The sequence below is a fragment of the Dama dama genome, chromosome 12, assembly GCF_033118175.1.
Source record: "Dama dama isolate Ldn47 chromosome 12, ASM3311817v1, whole genome shotgun sequence".
Classification (NCBI taxonomy): Eukaryota; Metazoa; Chordata; class Mammalia; order Artiodactyla; family Cervidae; genus Dama; species Dama dama.
Genome location: NC_083692.1, coordinates 65067081 through 65090101, shown reverse-complemented (window position 1 = coordinate 65090101; position 23021 = coordinate 65067081). Strand labels below are relative to the sequence as shown.

The 23021-nt window shown below is 40.0% G+C and overlaps 2 protein-coding genes across 4 annotated transcripts in view; one reads left to right on the top strand and one right to left on the bottom strand.

The window, feature by feature from the left end:
- NUSAP1 (nucleolar and spindle associated protein 1) overlaps positions 1 to 4621 on the top strand; it is a 28696-nt gene extending 24075 nt beyond the window's left edge. Inside the window, exons 10-11 of the mRNA XM_061157522.1 lie at positions 2568 to 2676; positions 3724 to 4621. Coding sequence (XP_061013505.1) covers positions 2568 to 2676; positions 3724 to 3820 — 206 coding nt within the window. The 3' untranslated portion in view covers positions 3821 to 4621. The remainder of the gene's footprint in view (positions 1 to 2567; positions 2677 to 3723) is intronic.
- A 2077-nt stretch (positions 4622 to 6698) lies between these two features.
- On the bottom strand, positions 6699 to 22682 carry NDUFAF1 (NADH:ubiquinone oxidoreductase complex assembly factor 1). 3 transcript variants are annotated; one of them, XM_061157525.1, is made up of 5 exons: positions 22602 to 22682; positions 16402 to 17053; positions 13343 to 13528; positions 7875 to 7949; positions 6699 to 6927 (listed from the first exon to the last, which is right to left on the bottom strand). In XM_061157525.1, exons 2-5 carry the CDS (start codon positions 16975 to 16977, stop codon positions 6778 to 6780), a joined length of 987 nt encoding a protein of 328 aa, XP_061013508.1. In that variant the 5' UTR covers positions 16978 to 17053; positions 22602 to 22682; the 3' UTR covers positions 6699 to 6777. The 3 variants fall into 3 exon arrangements, with proteins under 3 accessions (XP_061013508.1, XP_061013507.1, XP_061013506.1); XM_061157524.1 differs by lacking the exon at positions 22602 to 22682 and adding an exon at positions 21640 to 21784; XM_061157523.1 differs by lacking the exon at positions 22602 to 22682 and adding an exon at positions 21585 to 21744.
- Positions 22683 to 23021: the final 339 nt, after the last annotated feature.

The window sequence follows — 23021 nt, the reverse complement described above, 5'->3', positions numbered from 1 at the left end:
CTTTTGTTAGATCCATACCATTTCTGTCCTTTATTGTGCCCATCTTTGCATGAAATGTTCCCTTGGTATCTTTAATTTTCTTGAAGAGATTTCTAGTCTTTTGCATTCTATTGTTTTCCTGTATTTCTTTGTATTGATCAGTGAGGAAGGCTGTCTTATCTCTCCTTGCTATTCTTTGGAACTCTGCATTCAGATGGGTATATCTTTCCTTTTCTCCTTTGCCTTTCGCTTCTCTTCTTTTCTCAGCTATTTGTAAGGCCTCCTCAGACAGCCATTTTGCCTTTTTGCATTTCATTTTCTTAGGGGTGGTCCTGATCACTGCTTCCTGTACAATGTCACGAACCTCTGTCCATAGTTCTTCAGGCACTCTACAGATCTAATCTCTTGAATGTATTTGTCACGTCCATTTGTACAATCATAAGAGATTTGATTTAGGTCATACCTGAATGGTCTAGTGGTTTTCCCTACTTCAATTTCAGTCTGAATTTGGCAATAAGGAGTTCATGATCAGAGCAACCGTCAGCTCCCAGTCTTGTTTTTTTGCTGACTCTATAGAGGTTCTCCATCTTCTGCTGCAAAGAATATAATCAATCTGATTTCAGTACTGACCATCTGGTGATGTCCAAGTGTAGAGTCTTCTCTTGTGTTGTTGGAAGAGTGTGTTTGCTATGACCAGTGTGTTCTCTTGGCAAAACTGTTAACCTTTGCCCCGCTTCCTTTTGTGCTCCAAGACCAAATTTGCCTGTTACTCCAGGTATCTCTTGACTTCCTACTTTTGCATTCTAGTCCCCTATAATGAAAAGGACATCTTTTTTGGGTGTTAGTTCTAGAAGGTCTTGTAGGTCTTCATAGAACTGTTCAGTTTCATCTTCTTCAGCATAACTGGTTGGAGCATAGACTTGGATTACTGTGATATTGAATGGCTTGCCTTGGAAACGAACAGAGATCATTCTTTTGTTTTTGAGATTGCATCCAAGTACTGCATTTCAGACTCTTCTGTTGACTATGAGGGCTACTCCATTTCTTCTAAGGGATTCTTGCCCACAGTAGTAGATATAATGGTCATCTGAATTAAATTCACCCATTTCTGTCCATTATAGTTCACTGATTCCTAAAATGTTGATATTCACTCTTGCCATCTCTTGTTTGACCACTTTCAATTTGCCTTGATTCATGGACCTGACATTCCAGGTTCCTATGCAATATTGTTCTTTACAGTATCGGACTTTACTTCTATCACCAGTCACACCCACAACTGAGTGTTGTTTTTGCTTTGGCTCTGTCTCTTCATTCTTTCTGGAGTTATTTCTCCACTGATCTCCAGTAGCATATTGGGCACCTACCTACCTGGGGGGTTCATCTTTCAGTGTCGTATCTTTTTGCCTTTTCATACTGTTCATGGGATTCTCAAGGCAAGAATACTGAAGTGGTTTGCCGTTCCCTTCTCCAGTGGACCATGTTTTGTCAGAACTCTCCACCATGACCCGTCTGTCTCAGGTGGCCCTACACAGCATGGCTCATGGTTCCATTCCTTACTTTGTCTTATATTTCTTCATAGCACTGCCTGATGTTACCTTACTTGACAATTATCTACCTCTACCATTGGAAGACAGCAAGAATTTTTGACTTCTTGGTTCACTGCTATGTCCTTAGCACCTAGAAAAGTCCCTTGCACATACCAGGTTCTCAAAAAGTATTTGTCATGGGAATGACTGATCGTCCTAACTTCTACTGATGGTAGAAAACCTGGTTTAGAGCTTCACTTGTGCTTGCTATTTTATATCCTAGACAAGTCACTTAATTCCTTTATGAAAGGGAAAATAAATAAGTACTACTTCAGTGGCTACTAAGTGGGTCAAATGATGCAGCAGGTGTGATAGTCCTTTTTATAAAATGGGAAACACTGCAAATGACAATCACTAGTACTCAGAAACAGGTCAAACTATGCCAGAAAAGTAATACATAAACATCTGGAAATTCGGTCACAATTCTAAAGCCAGTAAAATAGTCCTACTTGTTCTGTTCCAAATACATGTCAATAGGTATCAATAATAATAAACTGCATAGATGAAATACTACTTTAGTATTAAACATACCTATGAAATCTTGGGATTAAACTACCTAGTTGTTATGGCTTCTTTGATGTGCCATATAATTGGATTCAGTATTATGAGGTTTTTTTTGTTTTTTTTTTTTTGTATTAAGATTTTTTTGTGACTTTCCAAGGATTAAAGTCAAAGAGGGAATTCCCTGGTGGTCCAGTGGTTAGAACCCTGTGCTTCCACTGCAGGGGCCTGAGTTCAATCCCAGTTGAGGAACCTAGGATCCCACAAGCCATGCAGTGTGGCCAAAAGAAAATCTTTTTAAAGTAGAAGACACTTGTTTTTAGAGGAAAAGAAAGTAATATTATCTGTGGAATATTAAACTGAAATTAATAGAATTATACTAGCAAATGTCTAAAAACAAAGTATAAATGTTGATAGCAAGCAGGTAGCCACGGATAAGAGAAAATTAAAATTATAAATACAAGACTCTTCTTACATTTGTTTGTCTCTGTCCTAAACTAGGAAAACTGAAACCATGGGGACAGTCTAAAGAAAACAATTCTCTACATGAACATGTCAGCAGAGTTAGCTTCCACAAGAAAACTTATAAACAGCCTCGTCTCCAGACCAGGTAAGAACATAACTATTCAGTTCTATAATTCTTTTAATTTGGAAAACTCTATATAAAAGCAGAGTCTTTGGGATAGAGTCACAGAAATAATGGGGTTTAAACAGAAGGTAGAAGTGGAATCATATACAGCACTTAAAGTACATGTGCCTAGGCAATACCACAGTGGGTTCTAATTCAGTAGGCGTGAGATGGCACCCACACATCTGCATTGTTTCTGAAGCTCTGCAGGTGATTCAGAAGACCCGGATTCAAAGCACTGCTCTTACATGACCTATCTACCCAAACAGTGCACCTGGATGTCCCTCCAAATATCAGTCATGTGCCCAGGGCACCTAAAGTATGCACACAGATGTAAATTCTCACACCCAGGGAAACCAGGCTTACTAGGCTTCAAGACCCTACACAGAGGGAAACCCCAGTATGATCTTTACAGGCTTCTTTCTTCATGAAAACCAAGTTAATGCCAGAGGCTGTCTTGGGCTGCAGCTGGTCCTGGTTTGGTTGATTCCCTATGAGATACCCTCCGGACACAGATTTACCTATCATTTGACTAGACAGCTACCACCAAGACCTTGTTATTTGCTATTAAAATCATTAACATGATTCTGGGCCTTTTTTTCCCCTATTAATTCCTTCCCTCAAAAATCATAGTTGACTTAAGTCAATAGATCCTGGTTCACTTTCGTTAGACAATGTGATTTTGAGCTTGAATTCTGACTTCCACAGATAGAACTTTCTCATTTAGAACAAACTAAAAAAATCTACAGGGGTTGGGTTCACTCTCCAAGGTGTCTTCTGATTCTTTCATGCTTGGTTTTAGAATGCTGCCTTAACATAAGGAAGAAAAAATTTCTAGCCTTTTAACATAAGTGACTTACAGGTATGGTTTCCATCGCACAGACCACTGGTCAGAGCGCAGTGTCCTGTAAAAGTGTATTTTACACTGGATGTCATTTTACGTTTGGACATTATGCTAACCACATGTGCTTTAAAAGTGGTCTGTTTGGAGCTTCACCAGAGCCTAACATATAACCTGTCCTTTTGTAGGGAGGAGCAAAGAAAGAAACATGAGCAGGAGCGAAAGGAGAAGAAAGAAAAGGTCCTGGGAGTTCGAAGGGGCCTCATTATAGCTGAACGTTCATAATTTAACATCCTGTAAATATTTCTTTCCTCTGAACCCTTTTTTGTAAATACTTTTATACTGTCCTCTTACTTTAGTCAAAAGACCTTTTTCTACTCTTAACTTTGTTCATATATATATATGTAGTGCCTGTGGCTTCTTCACATGTTATATCCCTGAAAAGACATTACCTTTAAAACTCATGAACTCTTCTTAAATACTTTTTACCTAAGCCCCTGTACAACTAGCTCAGTTTTCTACAAAAGACCCATCATAGATTCTTGACCTAGATTTTTTAAGTCAAGTGCCCTCTGCTGGCTCTAGTAACAGAACTTCAGTCCTCTTCTAGGCAATAGCATTTTCCTGATGGTAGCCAATTATAACACATACTTTAGTAGAAATTGAACAATAACAAGTTATAGATAGGGTAAGCTGTGAAAGGCCACCTCTTCATCCTCTAGAGAATCCAGTAATCTTACTGAAACTGTAGGCCATTTGGGTTGGTAAGACATCAGTATTTTACCTATGTGAAATGTTTCATTTAAGCTTTTGTGTACTTCATGTAATTGTCAATTACATATCTCTGTATTCTTAAAAACAAAACTATAGCTTATTCTAGCCTGGCTTATTTAGAAATACCATACTGAAAGTTGAGGATTGTGGCTTTAAGGATTACTGTGCTCTGTCAAACTGATATCTTACTCGATTTATGGAAAAGACTAGAGTTGCTTAGTATCATATTCATGTTTGTTGCACCTGAGTGGAGTGTCTGCGTTTTGTACGGCTTGAGATTTTCATGAATAAAATTTTTTCCCATGGTGATAAGATTCATTCTTTGTAAATGAATTGGTTTCCAAAATTTACTTGACTGGCCAAGACTAATAAGAGTTGACTTGTACTCTTTGTGCATCCTTTCTTGACCTTCTACTCCTAGAAGAAATAATTATGTCTTTCTTGTGTATTTTCACAGCACCTGTCAGATTCTATTATACTTATTTTTATACACATATGAGCCCAGAGAACATGGCACAGAATATGGCATACTTCTGGGTGCTCGATAAACTCAAATTTTGCCATCAAGAGGCAGAGACCAGATCAGTCAAGAAATGTCTGTCAACTACCCTGCTACTGTGAAGGGAAAATGATACAACTATTTTGGAAAACAGCTTTGTAGTTTCTTTAAAAATTTAAATATACATCTATCAGATGACTCAGAAATTCTCCTAAGAAATGAAAACATATGTCAACACCAAAACGTGCAAATATTTATAGCACTTTTATAGCACTTTTATTCACAGTAGCCAAAAAGTAGAGAAAAATCCAACTGTCTTTATCAATGGATGGATTAAAAAAAAGCACTAAAAAATGAAATCCTGATAAACACTGCAACATGGATGAACATCAAAGACATTATGCAAAGTGAACAGAAGTCAGACACAAACTTAAACAGAAAGTAGATCCGTGATTATGGGGCTGAGATGGGAATAAAGAGTTTTAGTTTTAGGTGTTTTAGTCACTAAGTCATGTCTGACTCTTGAGACCCCATGAAGTATAGCCTGCCAGGCTCCTCTGTCCATGGGATTTCCCAAGCAAGAATACTGGAGCGGGTTGCCATTTCCATCTCCAGGGGATCTTCATGACCCAGGGATTGAACCCAGGTCTCCTGCGTTGCAGGCAGATTCTTTACCATCTGAGCCACCAAGGAAGCTGACAGAAATTTCCTAAAATTAGCTGCATAAAGACTGCACAATTCTGGAGGTCCAGTGGTGAAGACATCGTGCTTTCACTGCTGTGGCCCCAGCTTCAATCCCTGTTTGGGGAACTAAGATCCTGCGAGCTGTACAGTATGCCCCCCCAAAATCATTGAATTTATAAACTTAAAACAGATGAACTTCGTTATGTAAATTATATCTCAATAAAGCTGATAAAGACAAATAATTACATGAAAATATTTTAGGCCAACATGATGGAAAAGCTGTCAGCCTTGTGTATTCTTATCTGAAACTTGGCTCTCATAGGATACTCTGGCTATATCATATAGTTTCCTATCTCCTCTAACAGGACAAGAACTGATAAGTTTAAATTTAATCAGGGTCTTGTTTCTGGCACACGCAATCTCTAATACTTAAAATGACTGGGGAAGCAGCCAAGGATCATGCATCTTTGGAGCACCAGCAATGTAGATGTTATGGACTGCATGTTTGTGTCCACCACTCCCTCCCAATTCATATGTTGAAAGTCCTAATTCCCAATGTGACTTGGTACTTGGAGGTGCACTTGGAGGCCTTTGGGAGGTAATCAGGTCACATGGGTGGAGCCCTCATGATAGGATTAATGCTATTATATGAAGAGAAAAGACTAGGACTTGCTCTCTCCATGTAAGGATACAGTAAGAAAGCAGCTGTCTACAAGCCAAGAAGCACTCACCAGACACCAGGTAGGCAGGTACCTTGATACTGGACTTCCCCGCCTCCAGAACTGGAAGAAATACACATGTGTTTCGTTTAAGCCACCTAGTCTATGGTAATTTATTACAGCAGCCCAGGCAGAATAAAACAGGTATTTTTTTCCCAGTGACTTCTATAGCATCTTTATCTTAATGTCTTCTTCAGCAGTCTCCTCTCCCGATAACTAGATTAGAAAACAAAAGAAACGTATAGGGAGTAGAATGGTAGAAGGCCATCAACCGTCATTTCAGAGCCTCCCTGTTTTGGGAACCACCTACTAATATAGGAACTGTTCCTAACAGGAGTCATTCTAACCCAAAACAGTTGTTTACACAGTACCTCTGAATCATTAGTTGCATTCTTTAAGTATCTTTAAGGTATCACTTAAATCCTGGTTCCTCTCAACAGGAGCATTTAGCTATGTCTTAGGGAAGACATACCAGCCACTGTTTGGATACCATTTAAAAAAATACTTTATTTTTGTGTCACTGTGGATTCTACTACCCTCAGCAATAGAGAAATACCACATGATCACTATTTAAAAAGTCTTGGATTAAGCTCTGGAGAATTTTCATAGGCAAATTCTTCTGTGTGGGCCGGATCTGTAAATACTCCAATAAAATCTATTTCCAAGAAGAATGGACCATCCACTTTATCAGCCAGGGTGAATCCAATAGATGAGATCTAAATTTAAAACAGAGAAATTGATCAAAATCTCTTATGCTGATATTGTCCCTGGAGTTTTAAAATTCCATAATTACTATAGCTTCGTGTACATACTATCAGCCCTTAACATGTTATACCATAGTACTCAAGTGCTGTGGCAAATTATAAAAATAAGTACATGACTGCTTTTCTTTCCATATTCTACTTCTCTCTTTAAAACAGTGCCACTTAAAACTAATAAGTAAAAATGGATGTCTAATGGAGGTTCCTTGAAGCTCCCCTGAACTCTTATTTTAAAGCTAAAGTAAAATGTAGGCATGCTGAAAAGATGACCACACTTAAATTCCTCCAAGCAAGGGGTTTGGTTCACAGGACAGTTCTGAGTCAGCATCTGTCTAGGTATAACAGGAGTATACTTAAAGAGGAATTTTCATCTTTCATATGCCAGCCTTCAAAGATGAACTGAACTAATCCTCACAGTTCTATTTCACTAAAGGTAATATACGGTCTTTCCCTGATGCTGAGAAAGATTGAAGGCAGGAGGAGAAGGGGACGACAGAGGATGAGATGGTTGGATGGCATCACCAACTCAACAGACATGAATTTGAGCAAGTTCCAGGAACTGGTGATGGACAGGGAAGCCTGGCATGCTGCAGTTCCTAGGGTCGCAAAGAGTCAGACAGGACTGAGCGACTGAACTGAACTGAATATATATGGTCTTCCCAGGTGGTGCTAGTGGTGAGGAATTCACCTGCCAATGCAGGTGACACAACAGACTCAGGTTTCAACCCTGCATTGGGAAGATCCCCTGGAGAAGGGAATGGCAACCCTCTCCAGCATTCTTGCCTGGGAAATCCCATGGACAGAGGAGCCTGGTGGGCTACAGACCAAGGGGTCCCAAAGAGTCAGACACAACTAAGCACATGTGCAATACAGTTCTGAGTGAAAATACAGGAAAATGTTACCTTGTCGAGCGGAAGCTGGTACTGGGCATCCCGGATTCTTCCTTGATTAGAGAAGAAAAATTTGGAGAAAGGAATCTGAAAGAAAAAACCATTGACTTCAAAGCTGAAATGTAAGCAACTGAAGCATCTGTATAGAACTGCAATGATAAAATAATAATGCTTTAAATTTAATTCTAAAATTATCTAACATTATATAACAAGTGGCTTAGTTGTTTGGATCACAGATGGAAAAAAATTTTAATGAAATAATCTAAGTATTGCAAGAGAACAACTGTAAACCTTTGCAAACCAGAAGTCCCAAAGGAAAAAATAAAGGAGTACAATTACAACTTTCTGATGGCAAAAAAAAAAAAAAAAGGTATCCTAAAACACAAAACTTTTACAGATAACTAAGAAAAAGATCACACAACCCAAAAGAAAAATGGAGATGGGAGAAACAGACACATCAGCATACTGTTAGGAGGACGGCAAATTAGTCCAACTCTTAGAGAATAGCTGAGAGTTGTGGCACGCAGGATTCTAAGATGACCCCCAAGATTTCCACCTTTCAGTGCACATACACCTTCTTCCAGACATTCAGACACTAATCTCAGTGCTGCTGTGAAGGGACTCCACAGAAGTCGGGTCCCAAATCAGCTGACCTTAACATAGGGAAGATGATCCTCTGTGGGTGTGACAATCACTTGAGCTCATAAAAATGCCTGGTGAAGGAGGTTAGAAGCATCAGAGGGACTCAAAGGGGGAAGTGAGGGAGATTCTCCACTGCTGGCTTTGAAGACGGAGGAGCTCAATGGCAAAGAGTGTGTGGGCTGCTTACAGGACCTGAAAGTGGCTTCCGGCTGACAACCAGTAGAGAAACAAGGATATCATTACAACCACAGGAACTCAATCAGGCCAATAATCAGAATGAGCTTGGAAGTGGATTCTTCCCCAGAGCCTCCAAAAAGAATACAGCCCAGCTGACACCTTGTGATATCATCCTTAGAAGGCCCTGAGCACTGAACCCAGCCATAGGCTGTCTAATCTGTGATTTACAGAACGTGAGCTAACAAATATGTTGTTTGAAGCTGCGAAGTCTGTGGTATTTTTAATACAGCAATAGGAAACTAACAGCAATACCTCACAAAATTTGAAATGCTATAATCTGACCTGCCAATTTCACTTTTAGAAATTTATATTACAGATAAACTCTGACAAACACATAAAGATGCTGCTTTTTCTAATAACGACGGCAGAAAAAGGAAAAAGAGAGGAATAGTTGAATAAATTATGGTGCAATCATATAACTAAACACTATACAGCTAATATCAAAAATGCAGTATTAACAGATCTATACCTGATGCTGTGGGAAGACGTCTGCAATATATTATTAGTAAGAAGGAAGATATAGACAAAATCTACAGTGTAAACATCATCTGTATTATAAAAAACAAAAGTTTTTTTGGCCATGCCGTGCAGCTTGTCGGATCTTAGCTCTCTGACCAGGGACTGAACCCGAGCCCTGGTAGTGAAAGCTAAGTCCTAACCACTGCACTGCCAAAGAATTTCCCTAAAAAGACATTTTTGAAATGCCTCCAAAAACTAATAAATTTACTGTAGCAACTGGGAACAACCCTAGTGTCTATCAATAAAAGACTATTTCAATCAACTATTGGGTACCCACATAACAGAAAATACCAAACAAAATAACAAAAAATGAAGAATAATTATATATAGTGATATGGAATCTTTTCAGGATCTAAATTTTAAAAATATAAACCTGTACAGAAGGTGCATAAAGCATACTACTATTTTTAGTAAAAAAAAAAAAAATGAAGTATATGTGCATATATATTTGCTTATTTAAAAAAACTGTAAACCTATGCAAGAAACTAATAAACATGGTTACCTATAGAGGGTGGGGGGGAAGGGTAGAAGGAAACTGAATGGGAGTGAGAATTCTTTGTACATATATCTATATTATTTTGATTTTTTAACCAAAACAAGTGAATTAAAAAAACAAAACGTTCAGATTATTTATCACCTGAAACACTTGTTGACATAAAGTGAAAGTGAAGGTCGCTCAGTCGTGTCCAACTCTTTGTGACCCCATGGACTATTACAGTCCATGGAATTCTCCAGGCCAAAATGCTGGAGTGGGTAGCTTTTCCCTTCTCCAGGAGATCTTCCCAACCCAGGGATTGAACCCAGGTCTCCCACTTTGCAGATGGATTCTTTACCAGCTGAGCCACAAGGGAAGCCCAAGAATACTGGAGTGGGTAGCCTATACCTTCTCCAGCAGATCTTCCTGACCCAGGAATCAAACCAGGGTCTCCTGCATTGCAGGCGGATTCTTTACCAACTGAGCTATGAGGGAAGCAAACAAACTCAATTCAAAGTTCATTTAATAAACCACCATTGCCTAATATCATATTATTCAGAAAGCAAATTCAAGTGCAGTCACATCTCATTTCACCTGCTCCCTCCATTTCTGTTAAACAAACCTGGAAGGGACACCCCCATCCCCACCCCAGTTTCTCATTTTTGTATCCTGGTTTGGCACTTCAACTACCTCATTATTCATATAAGGAGTATGTGTCACCCACCCCCCTCCCCCAATCTTTTGTCTTTTTGTCACATAATTTGATAAGATCACTGTCCACACCAAGGGAATTTTTTAGCCTGGAAAAAAATGAAGCTAAGAAGAATTAAATCTGTACGATTTGCTTAAAAAAAAGAAAAGGATAAAGAATTGTTTTCTCTCTACAAATGACACTAGCATGCATAATTTTTCCATTACTTTCCTCTGTTTTCTTTCTATAATCAGTGTAAATATTTGAGCATCTCACTTCTATTTACTAAGGGAGAATTATACATGAAGAAGTAAACAGCAATTAATGACATTTAATTTTAAAAAATCTCTTCCCCAATACTTCCCTTAATAATTTAAAGAAAGGTGTTGCAAACAACTATTATTTCCAGCCAAAGATCAGAACATGTAACTTCAGGAAAGAAAGTAATAAGTAATTGCTAATGATTAAATGGTAATGATACTAGAGAATAATTTGACAATGTGCATCAAAGCTCTTAAAAATGTATGTATCATTTTTTTCTAGGTAGTTTATTTCCAGGAAAACATCTAAGAAAATAACTCAGGATGTTACCTCAGAGTTTGATGTAACAGTGAAAAACGCTGAACACAATCTAAATGCACAACAATAGAGGATGGATTAAATAAATTGTGTCTATTTATATTTATGCAGATATTAAAACTGATGTAGAAATATATTTCAACAGAAAGCTGTTCATAAAATTCAGTTCAGTGAAAAATGTATGTTATAAAATAGCATTGGCACAATATTATTTTTGTAAAAAAAAGTGTAAATAGAAAAGTCTGAAGGTACATACTAAAATAAAAATAGTATTTTATTTCTGGGTAATGGTAACACAAGATTATTTTCCTTTTCTGCATTTTCTAGAATTTCTATAATGAAATACTTGTTTTATTTAATAACTTGTTATATGCATTACTTGCATACAAGTGTTACATATGTAGTAATTTTTGGTTACATATCTATATTATACATATCTATGTGTACGCGTACTCAGTTGCTCAGTCAGCCTCCAACTCTTTTTGATCCCATGGACTGTAGCCCACCAGGCTCCTCTGTCCATGGGTTTTCCCAGGCAGGAATACTGGAGTAGATTGCCACTTCCTCCTCCAGGGGATCCTCGCAACGCAGGATCAAACCTGTCTCCTGCGTCTCCTGCATTGGCAGGTGGATTCTTTACCACTGAGCCACCTGCGAAGCTCAGATATGTATCTAATGCCTATTATATGCTAGGCACTGCACTGCTCTAGGTACAAGGGAAACAGCTATGAACAATACAAAGTCCCGCTCTCAGAATTTACAGAGTTTATGTTCCAGAGGAGCAGAGCAGACAGTGACAATGAACAGACAACTGAATGAACACATACTTGTACTTGACGGTAAGCTCTAAGAGAAAATTAAACAGGGTATTATTATTGTGTGAGAGGATGCAACTCGAGCTAGAGGGATCAGGAAGGGCCTCTCTGAGGTGACTTTTGAGCTGAGAAGTGAATGGTAAGAAAGAGAAAGCACATGAAAAGCATGCCCACAGCATGAAACACAAAGGTTTTGACAGAAGTAAATCTGAGTTTGACCCACACAAAAGAGGCCATATGGAAGAGAGCAGGAGAAGGAGGAGAGACTGAAGACGAAGACGGGGTCTGCTGCTACAGGCCCCATGGTGATGTTAAAGAGTCTAGACTGTATTCTAATAAGGAGAGATCGCTGGAGGGTTTTAAGCATGTGAGTGATGTAATCTGAACTATGCTTTAGAAAGATCACTCTGGCTGTTGTGTGCACAGTGGACTTTAGGAGGTAAGAGGACAAAAGAAGCTCTTGCAGTAATCCCAAGGCCTGAGCTAGGGTAAGAGTCGAAGAGATAGCTAGAAATAGATAGACAGGTATTTTGGAAGGAGACGTGAAAGAATTCATTAATAGACTAGATGTGGGTTGGGGTGAAGGGAATCCAGGATGACTCTTAAGTATGAGCAACATGGAGACTTTTTTTTAAATTTATAGATTAAAAACCTTCAATAGACAGAAGAAAGGAATGCACACTTGGTTTTGCCCTCATTCCCTGAATCTCCATTTATTTTCCTTCGGGTTAACATTTTTTACCTTCTAAAAGTTTCTTCTCCCTACAAAATACGACTGCATTATAGTACCAAGAAACATAAAGTATGTTGGTAACATAAAGTTGGTAACATAAAGTATGAAGTATTTATTCCTCTTAAGGGAGCCTTTCTACTCAACTAGGGACACTAGCTAGGTACAGTTGCCTGGAAGAGATGATATGGCAGGAACTTAAAAAGAATCACCTACAGTACTTGTGCACAGGGCAGAGATATACTTATGACTCTGCACGGACCTGGCCATACCCTTATCAAAAGTACTTACTGGAGAACTTGCCTGGTGGTATGGTGGATAGGAATCATCTGCCAATGCAGGAGACACGGGTTCGATCCCTGGTCTGGGAAGATTCCACATGCTGTGGAACAACTAAGCCCATGCATCACAACTACTAAACCCAAGAGCTACAAGTACTGAACCCGCACACTCTAAGGCATATGTTCCACAACAAGAGAAGCCACCGCAATGAGAAGCCCGTGCACTACAATGAAAAGTAGTCCTTGCTCACCGCAGCTAGGGAAAGCCCACACAGCAACAAAGACCCAGCGCAATCAAAAATAAATAAATGTTTTTTAAAAAAGTATTTACTGATTAGTAAGCTAACATTTATATTAATGAAAGAAAAAAATCAATTATGTAAATATTGCCTTTAGGTCCTCTTCCTTCTTTCCCTTCCCACAGTCCAAGAGGAATTAATAAGAAAACTACAATGTAACCATGACCAAAAGACCTCATTTTCATACAAGAAAAGACTGGTGCTGTTGTTACCTTGACCTCCTGCCAGTAGGGCCCCCCACGGGTGAACATGAAGTAACTGTACATCTGATCCTTCCTCTGGATTATATCCGTGTCCTCCCTGATATTCACCATCCAAGGTCGACCATCTCCACGGACACGGAGATACAGAGTGTTGAAGTGGGACCAATCATAAGATCTCTTCATCTCAAAAGGGCCCTGAGGTACAGAAAAGAATGGTAATTTCACCTCATTTCCCACTATTAGCAAAATGTGAGTCACCATCACCTTTTACAGCATCAAAGGGATCAATAAGCCATTTTTCTGCCTTTTTCTGCTTTCTACCACTTTAAGAAGGCAGATAAATCTGGTGATTCTTATTTTAGCACAAAATACTGACCTAGTTAAATGTTTCTAAGTTAATGTTCAAGGCATGATTTGCACAGGACAATGTTTACATGAGATAGACACTTGTGTCACTGAATAGAAATGAACTACTCCATGTATTTTCTTTCCCTGGGCCTAGAGAGCAATGGCTTCTGAGTGGGCCATTTTACTGAAACTGCCTTCCCTTAAATCAGAAAACTATGAAACACCTCAAGTTGTGTTTTTGTTTTTGGCCACGTAGCATGAGAAATCTTAGTTCACTGACTAGGGATCAAACCTGTGCCCCCTGCAGTAGAAGCACAGAGTCCTTATCACTGGACTGCCAGGGAATTCTAGACCTCAATTTTTAAAACCAATATTATTTTAACAGCTACCATCCATTGAAAATATACATTAACCACTAGGCATGCATAATTTAATCTTCACAATAGCCCTATGAGATAGGTAATATCATTGTTTTCCATCTTATAGATGAAGAAACTGAGCACTCAACTCATAACTGGTAGGTCCAGTGCTGTTTAACTCCAAAATCTATGTTCTTAAACACTGCCTAAATGGTCTCTCTTTGAAAGCAGAATGTAGTATTAGTTTCCAAAGGTGTCTGTTACTTCAGAGCTCATCTGATTTCAAGAATACCAGTGCTCAGATATGAACTCTTACTTACTAGTCATACAATTCTGGACAAACTACAGAATCTCCCCAAGCCTGTTTCCTCATCTGTAAAAGTGAGATGGTTATACCTTACAAGATTGATGTGGGGAATAAAAGGGATAATGTATGTCAAGTAATTAGCACAAGAACTGGCAGGGTACACTTATCAATGTTATCAACTATCTTCATTATTCCACAGGTTATCACAGAATTATTTTCTACTGTGGACTGACCAAATCCATTCTGTGGATTTTCAAATTCTGAAATAAAATCTTCTGTGCAAGTTTGTTACTGCTGAAAGAACACTTTCCTTTCTATTTCATGATTATCTTGAGAGAGGGGGCCTAATACTATTCCCACCATTTGCTTTTCTCCTTAAAGCACCATAACCAAGCAAACACACAACGGTTGTGGCCACTACCAGGCACGGGAGCCTGTCCAGAGCAGCCCTGAAACAACAGCTGATCAGCAAATTTGCAAAAAGCAACAGACTGGTGGCAAGGCAAAGGAGCTGACCTAAGCAGCTTTGGAAAATGGAGTTCTGACTGGAAACCAGAAGGCTAGACAAAGAATACTATACATAAGCATTGTATGCTAGTTGGTAAAGATGATTCTCACAGGGATCTGCGTTATAAATTTTGAAATGGCTTTTCATGTAGGGTTAAATTAATAAGTAAATGTATGGTAAATCGTGGGAGACAGGTTTCACACCATTACAGACTGAAGTTATCAACACAAAAGAGGGAGGAGTCAAGAGTAAATCATGTGGTACTGGATTAGAGTCAAAGCATCAGTATGAACTCAGCTTAATATATATAAATAATTACAGACATGTTTCCACAAGTTGATATGCATACATGTATTTCCTAGTTGTGTCCACTGAGAGGTCCTAAATAAAGTGTCAATACAGATCTTGGTTTCTAATACCATTAAAAAAAAAACAACAAAACAAAAATAAGGGCTTCTTTGAGAAACGGCTAATTCTAGGGTTGGAACAGAGAAAAACACAAAATGAGCTATGGTATCTTGTAGTGCCAAAAAGTGCTCAAAAAACAAAAGGATGATGGCAAGTCAAAGGGATAGGTATAATCTGAAAGAGCTCCCAGTGGCCAAAGCTGGAACAATTTGAAGAACAAAATAAATAACATGGTATTGGATCATAACCCAAAGTGTAAGTCCATTCTAAATGACTGAATAAATAAATAAATGTGGGAGAAGAAAAACATCTCCCTTTGTGAAGAATTGAAATCTCAAATAATTTATGAAAATACAACCCCTTCCAGGATATAGAACTTAATCCCATACCCTACCCCACGCCTTGAATGCAGGCTACACTCAGTGACTTGTTTCCAAAGAACAGAATATGAAAAGGGGGGGGTGGGGTGGTAAATACTTAACAATGGAGTAATCTAGCAAACACTACCCTGACCAGGTGACCAACATTAACACATCAGTGATGAGTCAGGTTGCTAGCATATACCCCTGATATGATGGGAAGTGTACTTCAACTTTATGCTATTCTTCCTAAAACCTAGAAACTCAGTGTAACCAGGAGGAAAAAAAATCAGAATATCCCTAATTAAAGATCATTCTACAAAATACCTGACCAGTATTTCTCAAATCCTCAAGAAAAATAAGGAAAGACTAAGAAACTGTCACAGAAATAGTTTACTTGAAAAAAAAATCCACAGGCTGGCCCTACTTCCCACTCTAAGGAACACCAAGCCATGAGAGGGTCTGTGGGCTATGTCAGAGGAGATACAAATCTCCCTAGATTATTATTTAAATGTCTATCCTCCTCAGGGCTCCTCAAACATAAGTATGCCTCATCCTGGCAGATAATGATGTTCAGAAACATGTAGCCTCTCTTCAGGAACCACTTTCCCCTTGTGTTTATGAAACTTTACACTTGTGTCCAGTAGTTATTTAACCATACACAAGATGAGATGCCAGATGTTTTTGTTTATAGAAATAAAAGCTGTCTGCTACAGCTCATGCTACAATGAAGTCCACCTCAGTTCACCAGAAAATTGCAGCTCCTGAATTTCACGTACCCTTAGAATCTTGGATACCATTGCACAGTACCCACTTCGGCCACTTTCCCCATCCTGGGGCGCCTCAGAGCTCAGAGTTCCATACAGCAGTGCACTTTGGTTATTCCTGCCCATTTTCAGGAACACTTCACTTCTGCCACCAATCGCTTTATCAGAAGTTACTGTCCACCTATCCAAATCTTCTTTGCTACGGAACTGCCAGACAACCTTGGCTTGTTCCATCAAGACCTCATGCAGAGGGCGGCCTTCAGGCCCTATCCAATAATTCACAATATCATCCTTCAAATGCCTAAAATGGCCCTTCATTTCTTCTTTAATTGCTTTATCAAAACTAATTTCAGGCTTGTCCTCAGGAGAAGTTATTTCCAAAGCAACTTCTCTCTGGTGATGTTCTTCCAAATTCCCTTTAGTCTTCCTCTGAGAAGAGGCTTTGCCAGGAGCAGCCACTGGTTTCTGAAAACTACTGGAACAATAGTCTGCAAAGTGAGTACCCCAAAATGGACAGAAGACAACTCTTGGCTTTGGGCATTTTCTGAGAATATAAGTGCCATTCAACAATTTATGAACCAAAGCCATGACAAAAAAAAATCAAAATGTAAATTTTTCCTTGGGCTACCAGGGAAAGAAGCTTCAGCAAATAGCCCAATTCCACCTATAATAAAAGAGACAGTGAAGAGTTACTAGCGTACCAATGAATACATCATAATTTCAAATTCAACATGGATCATGTACTGTGAAATTCATTATTTTCTAATTCTATAAATATTTACTATGAGGAGAAAAAAGTTTACACTGTATATAATACATCCCACTGCTTTGTGAAAATAGGCCAAGATGAACAGAAACACAACCTCCTTCATGGAGTTGATGATCAGCCCCAAAATAATTCAAGAATGTGCTTCAAAAGGTAGTATCAACTTTAAAGCAAATTTTTATGCTACATTTTGTTATGCCCGATGTCCGAATCCCCGAGCGGGAAGAGAGAAGGCTTCCAAGACAATGCAACACGCAAAGAAAGGGAAGTTTATTGCTGACTCGAGTCAGGGCTCTTGCCGCAACCAATGCAGTGGTGCAGGGTCCAAGAGCCCTGGGCTCAAACGGTTACCCAAATTTATAGGGTGCGCATAAGCAGTTGGTGGCTGGCTTAAGTGGATTGGTTACCTGTTTGCAAAGTAATCTTATTGGCCCAAACCTTCGCGGGCTTTTTTTCAAACTTGGGTGTTCACGGGCTTTTTCAGCTTTCCCTGATAGGTTCCCTTTTTCTTGCTAGGCGCATGTTGATTGGCTGGCTCCAGGTGGCCTGATAATCATGTTACCCTGGAAAACCAGGCCTACTCCTAATCTGGGCTGCCTGTCATGGCGTAGCCTCACATTTTAAAAGAAATAATTGGTTCCTAAAATAAAATATTCAACTAATTCACTCCAGGATTGAGGCTAACTGACATTTTAGCACTTCTTCTATAAAAAGAACAGATTACAGTCTGTATGTGGAATCAGAAGACTGCACAGCTAGAACTGTTTACCCTCAAAGCAAAAACAGTTGATCTTTTGAGGCCTTCATTTCCTTGGGGGAAAGGCTGCGATAACACCTCCCCTAGCTACCTTAAGGGATTCTTCTGTTGGATCAGATGTATTGATGGCTATAAAAGGGTTCTCTGATCCAGTTAAGTCTGACAAGATCCCCAAGATTCTTCACGTCTAATAAGCTACTTCCAAGGCCCATATTTTGAGTAACAAGTTTTTAACTATCAGTCACTATTTGAGGTCCTCAAAGATAGAACCTAAACCACAGTAGCAATAATACCATTACATTTAAATGCCATTCTTAATATTTTCAAACCACCCTGACAAATATTATCTCATTTAATCCACATAAGCCTCCTGTAAAACAGCCAGGTAGATATTTCCTTTCAGAAGGAAATAAGACACCAACAAGGGGAAGTAACCTGCCCAAGATTACAATGCTAATCAGTATGGAAGCAAGCACAAGAACCCCGGCCTTAAATGTTCCCATTTGACACTGCTGGCTCTCTGTATGTAAAACATTAATAATATAACTTCTATGTCTCTACTGAAGTAACAACTTTGCTCTTGCAAAAACATTTAATGGTTGCTGGCAGGAGTGCTGCAAGAACCAGGAAGGCTAACAATCCCCTCTCCTACTTATTCCAGCTACCCTGAAAATGAAATAAAATATGCAATGCTAATTTCGCCATCTTTCTCTCACCAGAGAGAAGAGAGAAGAAACAAAAACAAAAAATCACCCACTAGTAAGAATACAGTACTAAGAAACAATATGGAATGCTGAGAACTTTAAAAGCTTCAAAAATGCCCTAGATCCAACAATTCAGCTCACCTGCCTCAGTTGCTTAAGAGTACATCAAAATGGCACCCAGACCACTCTATCTACTACACAGGACTGGTCATCTTTCTAGACTGCCCCTCTTCCCTCACTCCCTACATCAGGTGGCTCATGACCTCATCTCTCCTAAGTCACTGCATTCCAGACGTGCACCCCTATCTCCAATCTGCCCCACTACTCTCAGCATCTATAGAGGGCCTAAAACACAAAACTGATTCTTTATCTTCTCACATTAAAACTCTTCAGAGGCTCTCATGGTCTTCAGAATAAAACTCAACTTTCTCCACAGGGTCTGTGAGACTCCTCCAGATCTAGCCTCCGCTCATCTCTCCAATCTTCCCTCCAATCACACCCTGCTCTGCTCTAATCACAGAGAACACCTGTGTTCCAGAAACTGCGCTCCCCCCGCCCCCCCCCCCCCAGAACTCCCTGTCTGGGCATCACGTCTTACTTAGCAGACTGCTGCTCCGAGGCCAGAAATGCCCTCTACTAATTTCTGCTGGCTAATTTATCCTTTGAGACTCAGCTGAGACATCCATTACCTCCTCAAAGAACCCTTAATTACTCAACTCCTCCAAGGCCTTTTGATGTGGTCTCACTGCATACTAGGCTTAAGCTTTCCCTGCTACCATTTATTGCCAGTTCCCTTGTCAGTCTCCCTGCCAGACTGGAAGTGTCTTAAAGGGACAGACCATCTTCACTGCGGTACTTTCAACTCCCAGGATGGTGCCAGACATGCGGGAGGGTTCTAGTATTTGTCAAACAAATGATATCTCCATATTTATCCACTAACACCGCCACTAGTGTCTTGGTTCACGGTTTTAGTGATTCTTCCCAGAACTATTTTAATTCCCCCAACAAAGGGTTTCTTGGGCTTCCCTGGTGTTCCAGTGGTTAAGAATTCGCCTTGCAATGCAAAGGACACCAGTTCTATACCTGGTCCGGGAAGATCCCACATGCAGCAAGGCAGCTAAGCCCCTACGCCACAACTACTGAGCCCACGTACTGCAACTACTGAAGCCCCCTTGCCTGGAGCTCATACTCTTCAACAAGAGAAGCCACAACAATAAGAAGCCCACACACCACAACAAAGAGTAGCCCTGGCTCGCCACAACTAGAGAAAGCCCACACACAGCAACAAAGACCCACCACAGCCAAAAAACAGATAAATCTTTTTTTAAAAAAGAGGGCAGAGGCTTCTCAAACTTTAAAGTGCCTCGAATCATATGGGAATTTTGTTAAAATGCAGATCCTAATTTAGTGGGCACAGGATGGGGCCTGATATTCTGTATTTCTAACAAGTCCCCAGGTGATTGCTGGTGCAGAGAACGGCCTTTAGGATTTAGTAAAGCCCTAACTCATCTCTCTGACTCTGACCTCCTCCTTCTCTCCCAATCCAACCTTTGACTGGCAACGAAGGGGATTTTTCTAAATATGACGGCACTCCCCTTATTCAGCAATTCTGTCCAGAAATTAAAACTCCTAAAATGGTACACAAGGCCCTTCAAAATGCACCCAATTCCTTGGTCTCACTTCTCACTTTCATGGGCAATACCCTCAGCTCCTAACTACAATCATGTCTGATACACAAAAAACACATCACTAAAAAATGACAAAAGTGACCAAATATTCTATTATCCTGGCTAATACAAGTGACTGCCATACCTGACCAGTCATAGCATTAGCCTCACTCTAGATACATAAGCTTCTTTCCTAATCATAGAATTACTTCCATCTATCAACTATTTTCCCCCAAATCATGTAACAGAAACCTAAGTCCAAGAGGAAATCCCTTCTAACACCCTTTAAATGAGATGCTCCATGGCTTTCCAGGGCATATATTCTCTTCCACTACAGTAAGCCCAACTTGCTCAGCTATAAACATGTTCCTGGTGGCTTCTGAATGGAGGGCACTGACATTGCTTTTCCTCCGTATTCTCATGAAAACCTGTGCATACATCTCACAGCCCTTACATACTATTAGAATCTTGCTTTTATCTGTCTACCTAAGTAGCCAGACTTTAATCTTGGACTATGGCTTGAACACAACTGATGCTCAAATGTCTGCTAAAATAAATGAACAACTTGTAAATGGTATGTTTTCACATGGACAAAAAATAGAAGGGAACCAGGAGAAATAACAACAGTTGATCTCACGTCCTGGAATCATAGGTAATATCTAAATTTCCCTCACTTCTTTAAATGATTTTTTACCTCTACATATACAGAAATTTGGGAAATAAATGATAAGCCTTTAAAATGGAATCTGTACAATCATAAACACGAATTCTCATGAATACCATGCTTAGGTAACACTAGTGAGTGGCAAATGAGGAGTATATACAAAAAATGCATTCACATTAACATTACAAGTATAAAAATGTATGGACAAAAAAGATTTCGGGGTAAAAAAGAAAAAGACTTAAAGTAGTGTGTAGGACAGTGGGACTGTAAGTAATATTATTCACTATTTTCCAACTCATCAATAGTGTTACTACTTCTCTAATAATATAACTTTAATCGTAAGTGTTTTGTTTCATTCTATTACCGATAAACATAAAGTCAAAATCATTAACTGGATGATCTCCAGCCGAAGTTGCTGAGTTTTCCTGGCAATGTAACCTAAGCGGCTAAAAGAGAGCAGTATTAGTGAAGTTTGTATATCCAGAGCTTACGATGTGCCAGAAACCGTTCTGAGTGCATTGATATTTTCACAACGATGAGAAAGGTACTATTATTATTCCCATTACAGAGATAAACACATGGAGGTTCCAAAATTAAATCACCCGAGGTCATACAACGAGTAAGTGGCAAAACTAACCCCAGAGTCCCAGTGTTTAAGTCGGGGAGCGATCGGGACCGTGCGACAGCCTTACCCTTCACCTATTAGGACCGTGTCACCCTCACAAGGTCCCGACACGCCAACTCCAGGAAGGCGCTCACTTGCCTCCCCTGACGGCGCCTCAGAGTGACTTCCGCTCGACTCCCCGCTTTTCCAGACCGGGTACTCCACATTTCCTATGCGGGGCCATCTGTTTTTCCAGTCCGGAGTAAAACCAGGCCTTATGACTCTAGAGTTCCGGTTGGGTGCAGATGGGAGGGAAGAGTAATAAGAATCTCAGAGCTCTATGAACTGAGGGTTTTGGTCGGCTAGATTCCCAAAGGCTTCCCCACCCCGACCCCCAACCGCCAGATTTTTTCTGCCCTGTGTGAGAAAGTGGGGAGAATTTAGGGAAGCTATTCACCTCTCCTTCCGGCGTCCCACCTTCAGGCTGCAAACTCCATCCCGTATCTTTCAAATAGGACCCAAGTATTGCCAACATCCTTCGCACTAAGGATCCCGGGTTCACTCGCGCTCCATCCCCACAGCAGCCGAAGAAAGATCCACGGCCTCCGAGGATTGGTTCTGTGAATTGCCCCCGCGGAATCTTTGGAGACCCACCACAAACTTGGACAGCAAACCATCCTACCCGCCCTTTCCCAATCTGGCCCCATGGGGTCGCCCACTCCGCAGAGTTTCCGATTGTATCCTGTGCACTTCCAACACTGTATCTTAATTATAATTATTCATTCAGTTCTCACTTCCTCTGCCACGCTGTGAGCTCTGGGTCCAGAAGATGGTCTTTCCTGTTCGCAGCACCTAGCAAAACGCTAGCAGGAATTAAGCACTCAGCCTGCCTGAATTTGAATGAAAAGTATGGCGCTTAAACACATACTCCGGGGTCCAAGACCTCGCCAAGTACAACTGCCTTTTCGAAGTTTCCTCCATCTCTTTTCTCACACAATCACCTCTTCCTTCTTTAAATTCTGCTTTGACTTCTCTAGCCTCTACACTTACCTGCTTCTGGTTCGCCAACCTTCTTGAACCTTTTCTAGCTGCCTACTTTACTGACTCTTCTTTCTCCTCCCACAACCTTAAAAGCAGGTTGTCTCCAAAACCTAGACTTCGGCCTTCCTCTTTTTTCTTCTTCTTTTTTTTTTTTTCCTTTCTCTCCTTCCTCTTTTCTAGCTTAGATATGAGCTATCTACAGACAATCAGATAATTTCTTCCCCTGAACGCCAACATATAGTTCCAATTTCTTGACAAGTTTCAGCTGTAGGATATACCACCAGCATTTCAAATGTGATTTGTTTAAAACAGAAAATATCACACTTACCCATTTTAACTCCTCCTCTCATCCTGTTTCTGTAAATGCCCACATCCTTCTAAGCTGAAAATTCTTGGCTATCCTTGGCTTCTCTCCTTGAAACCTCCTCT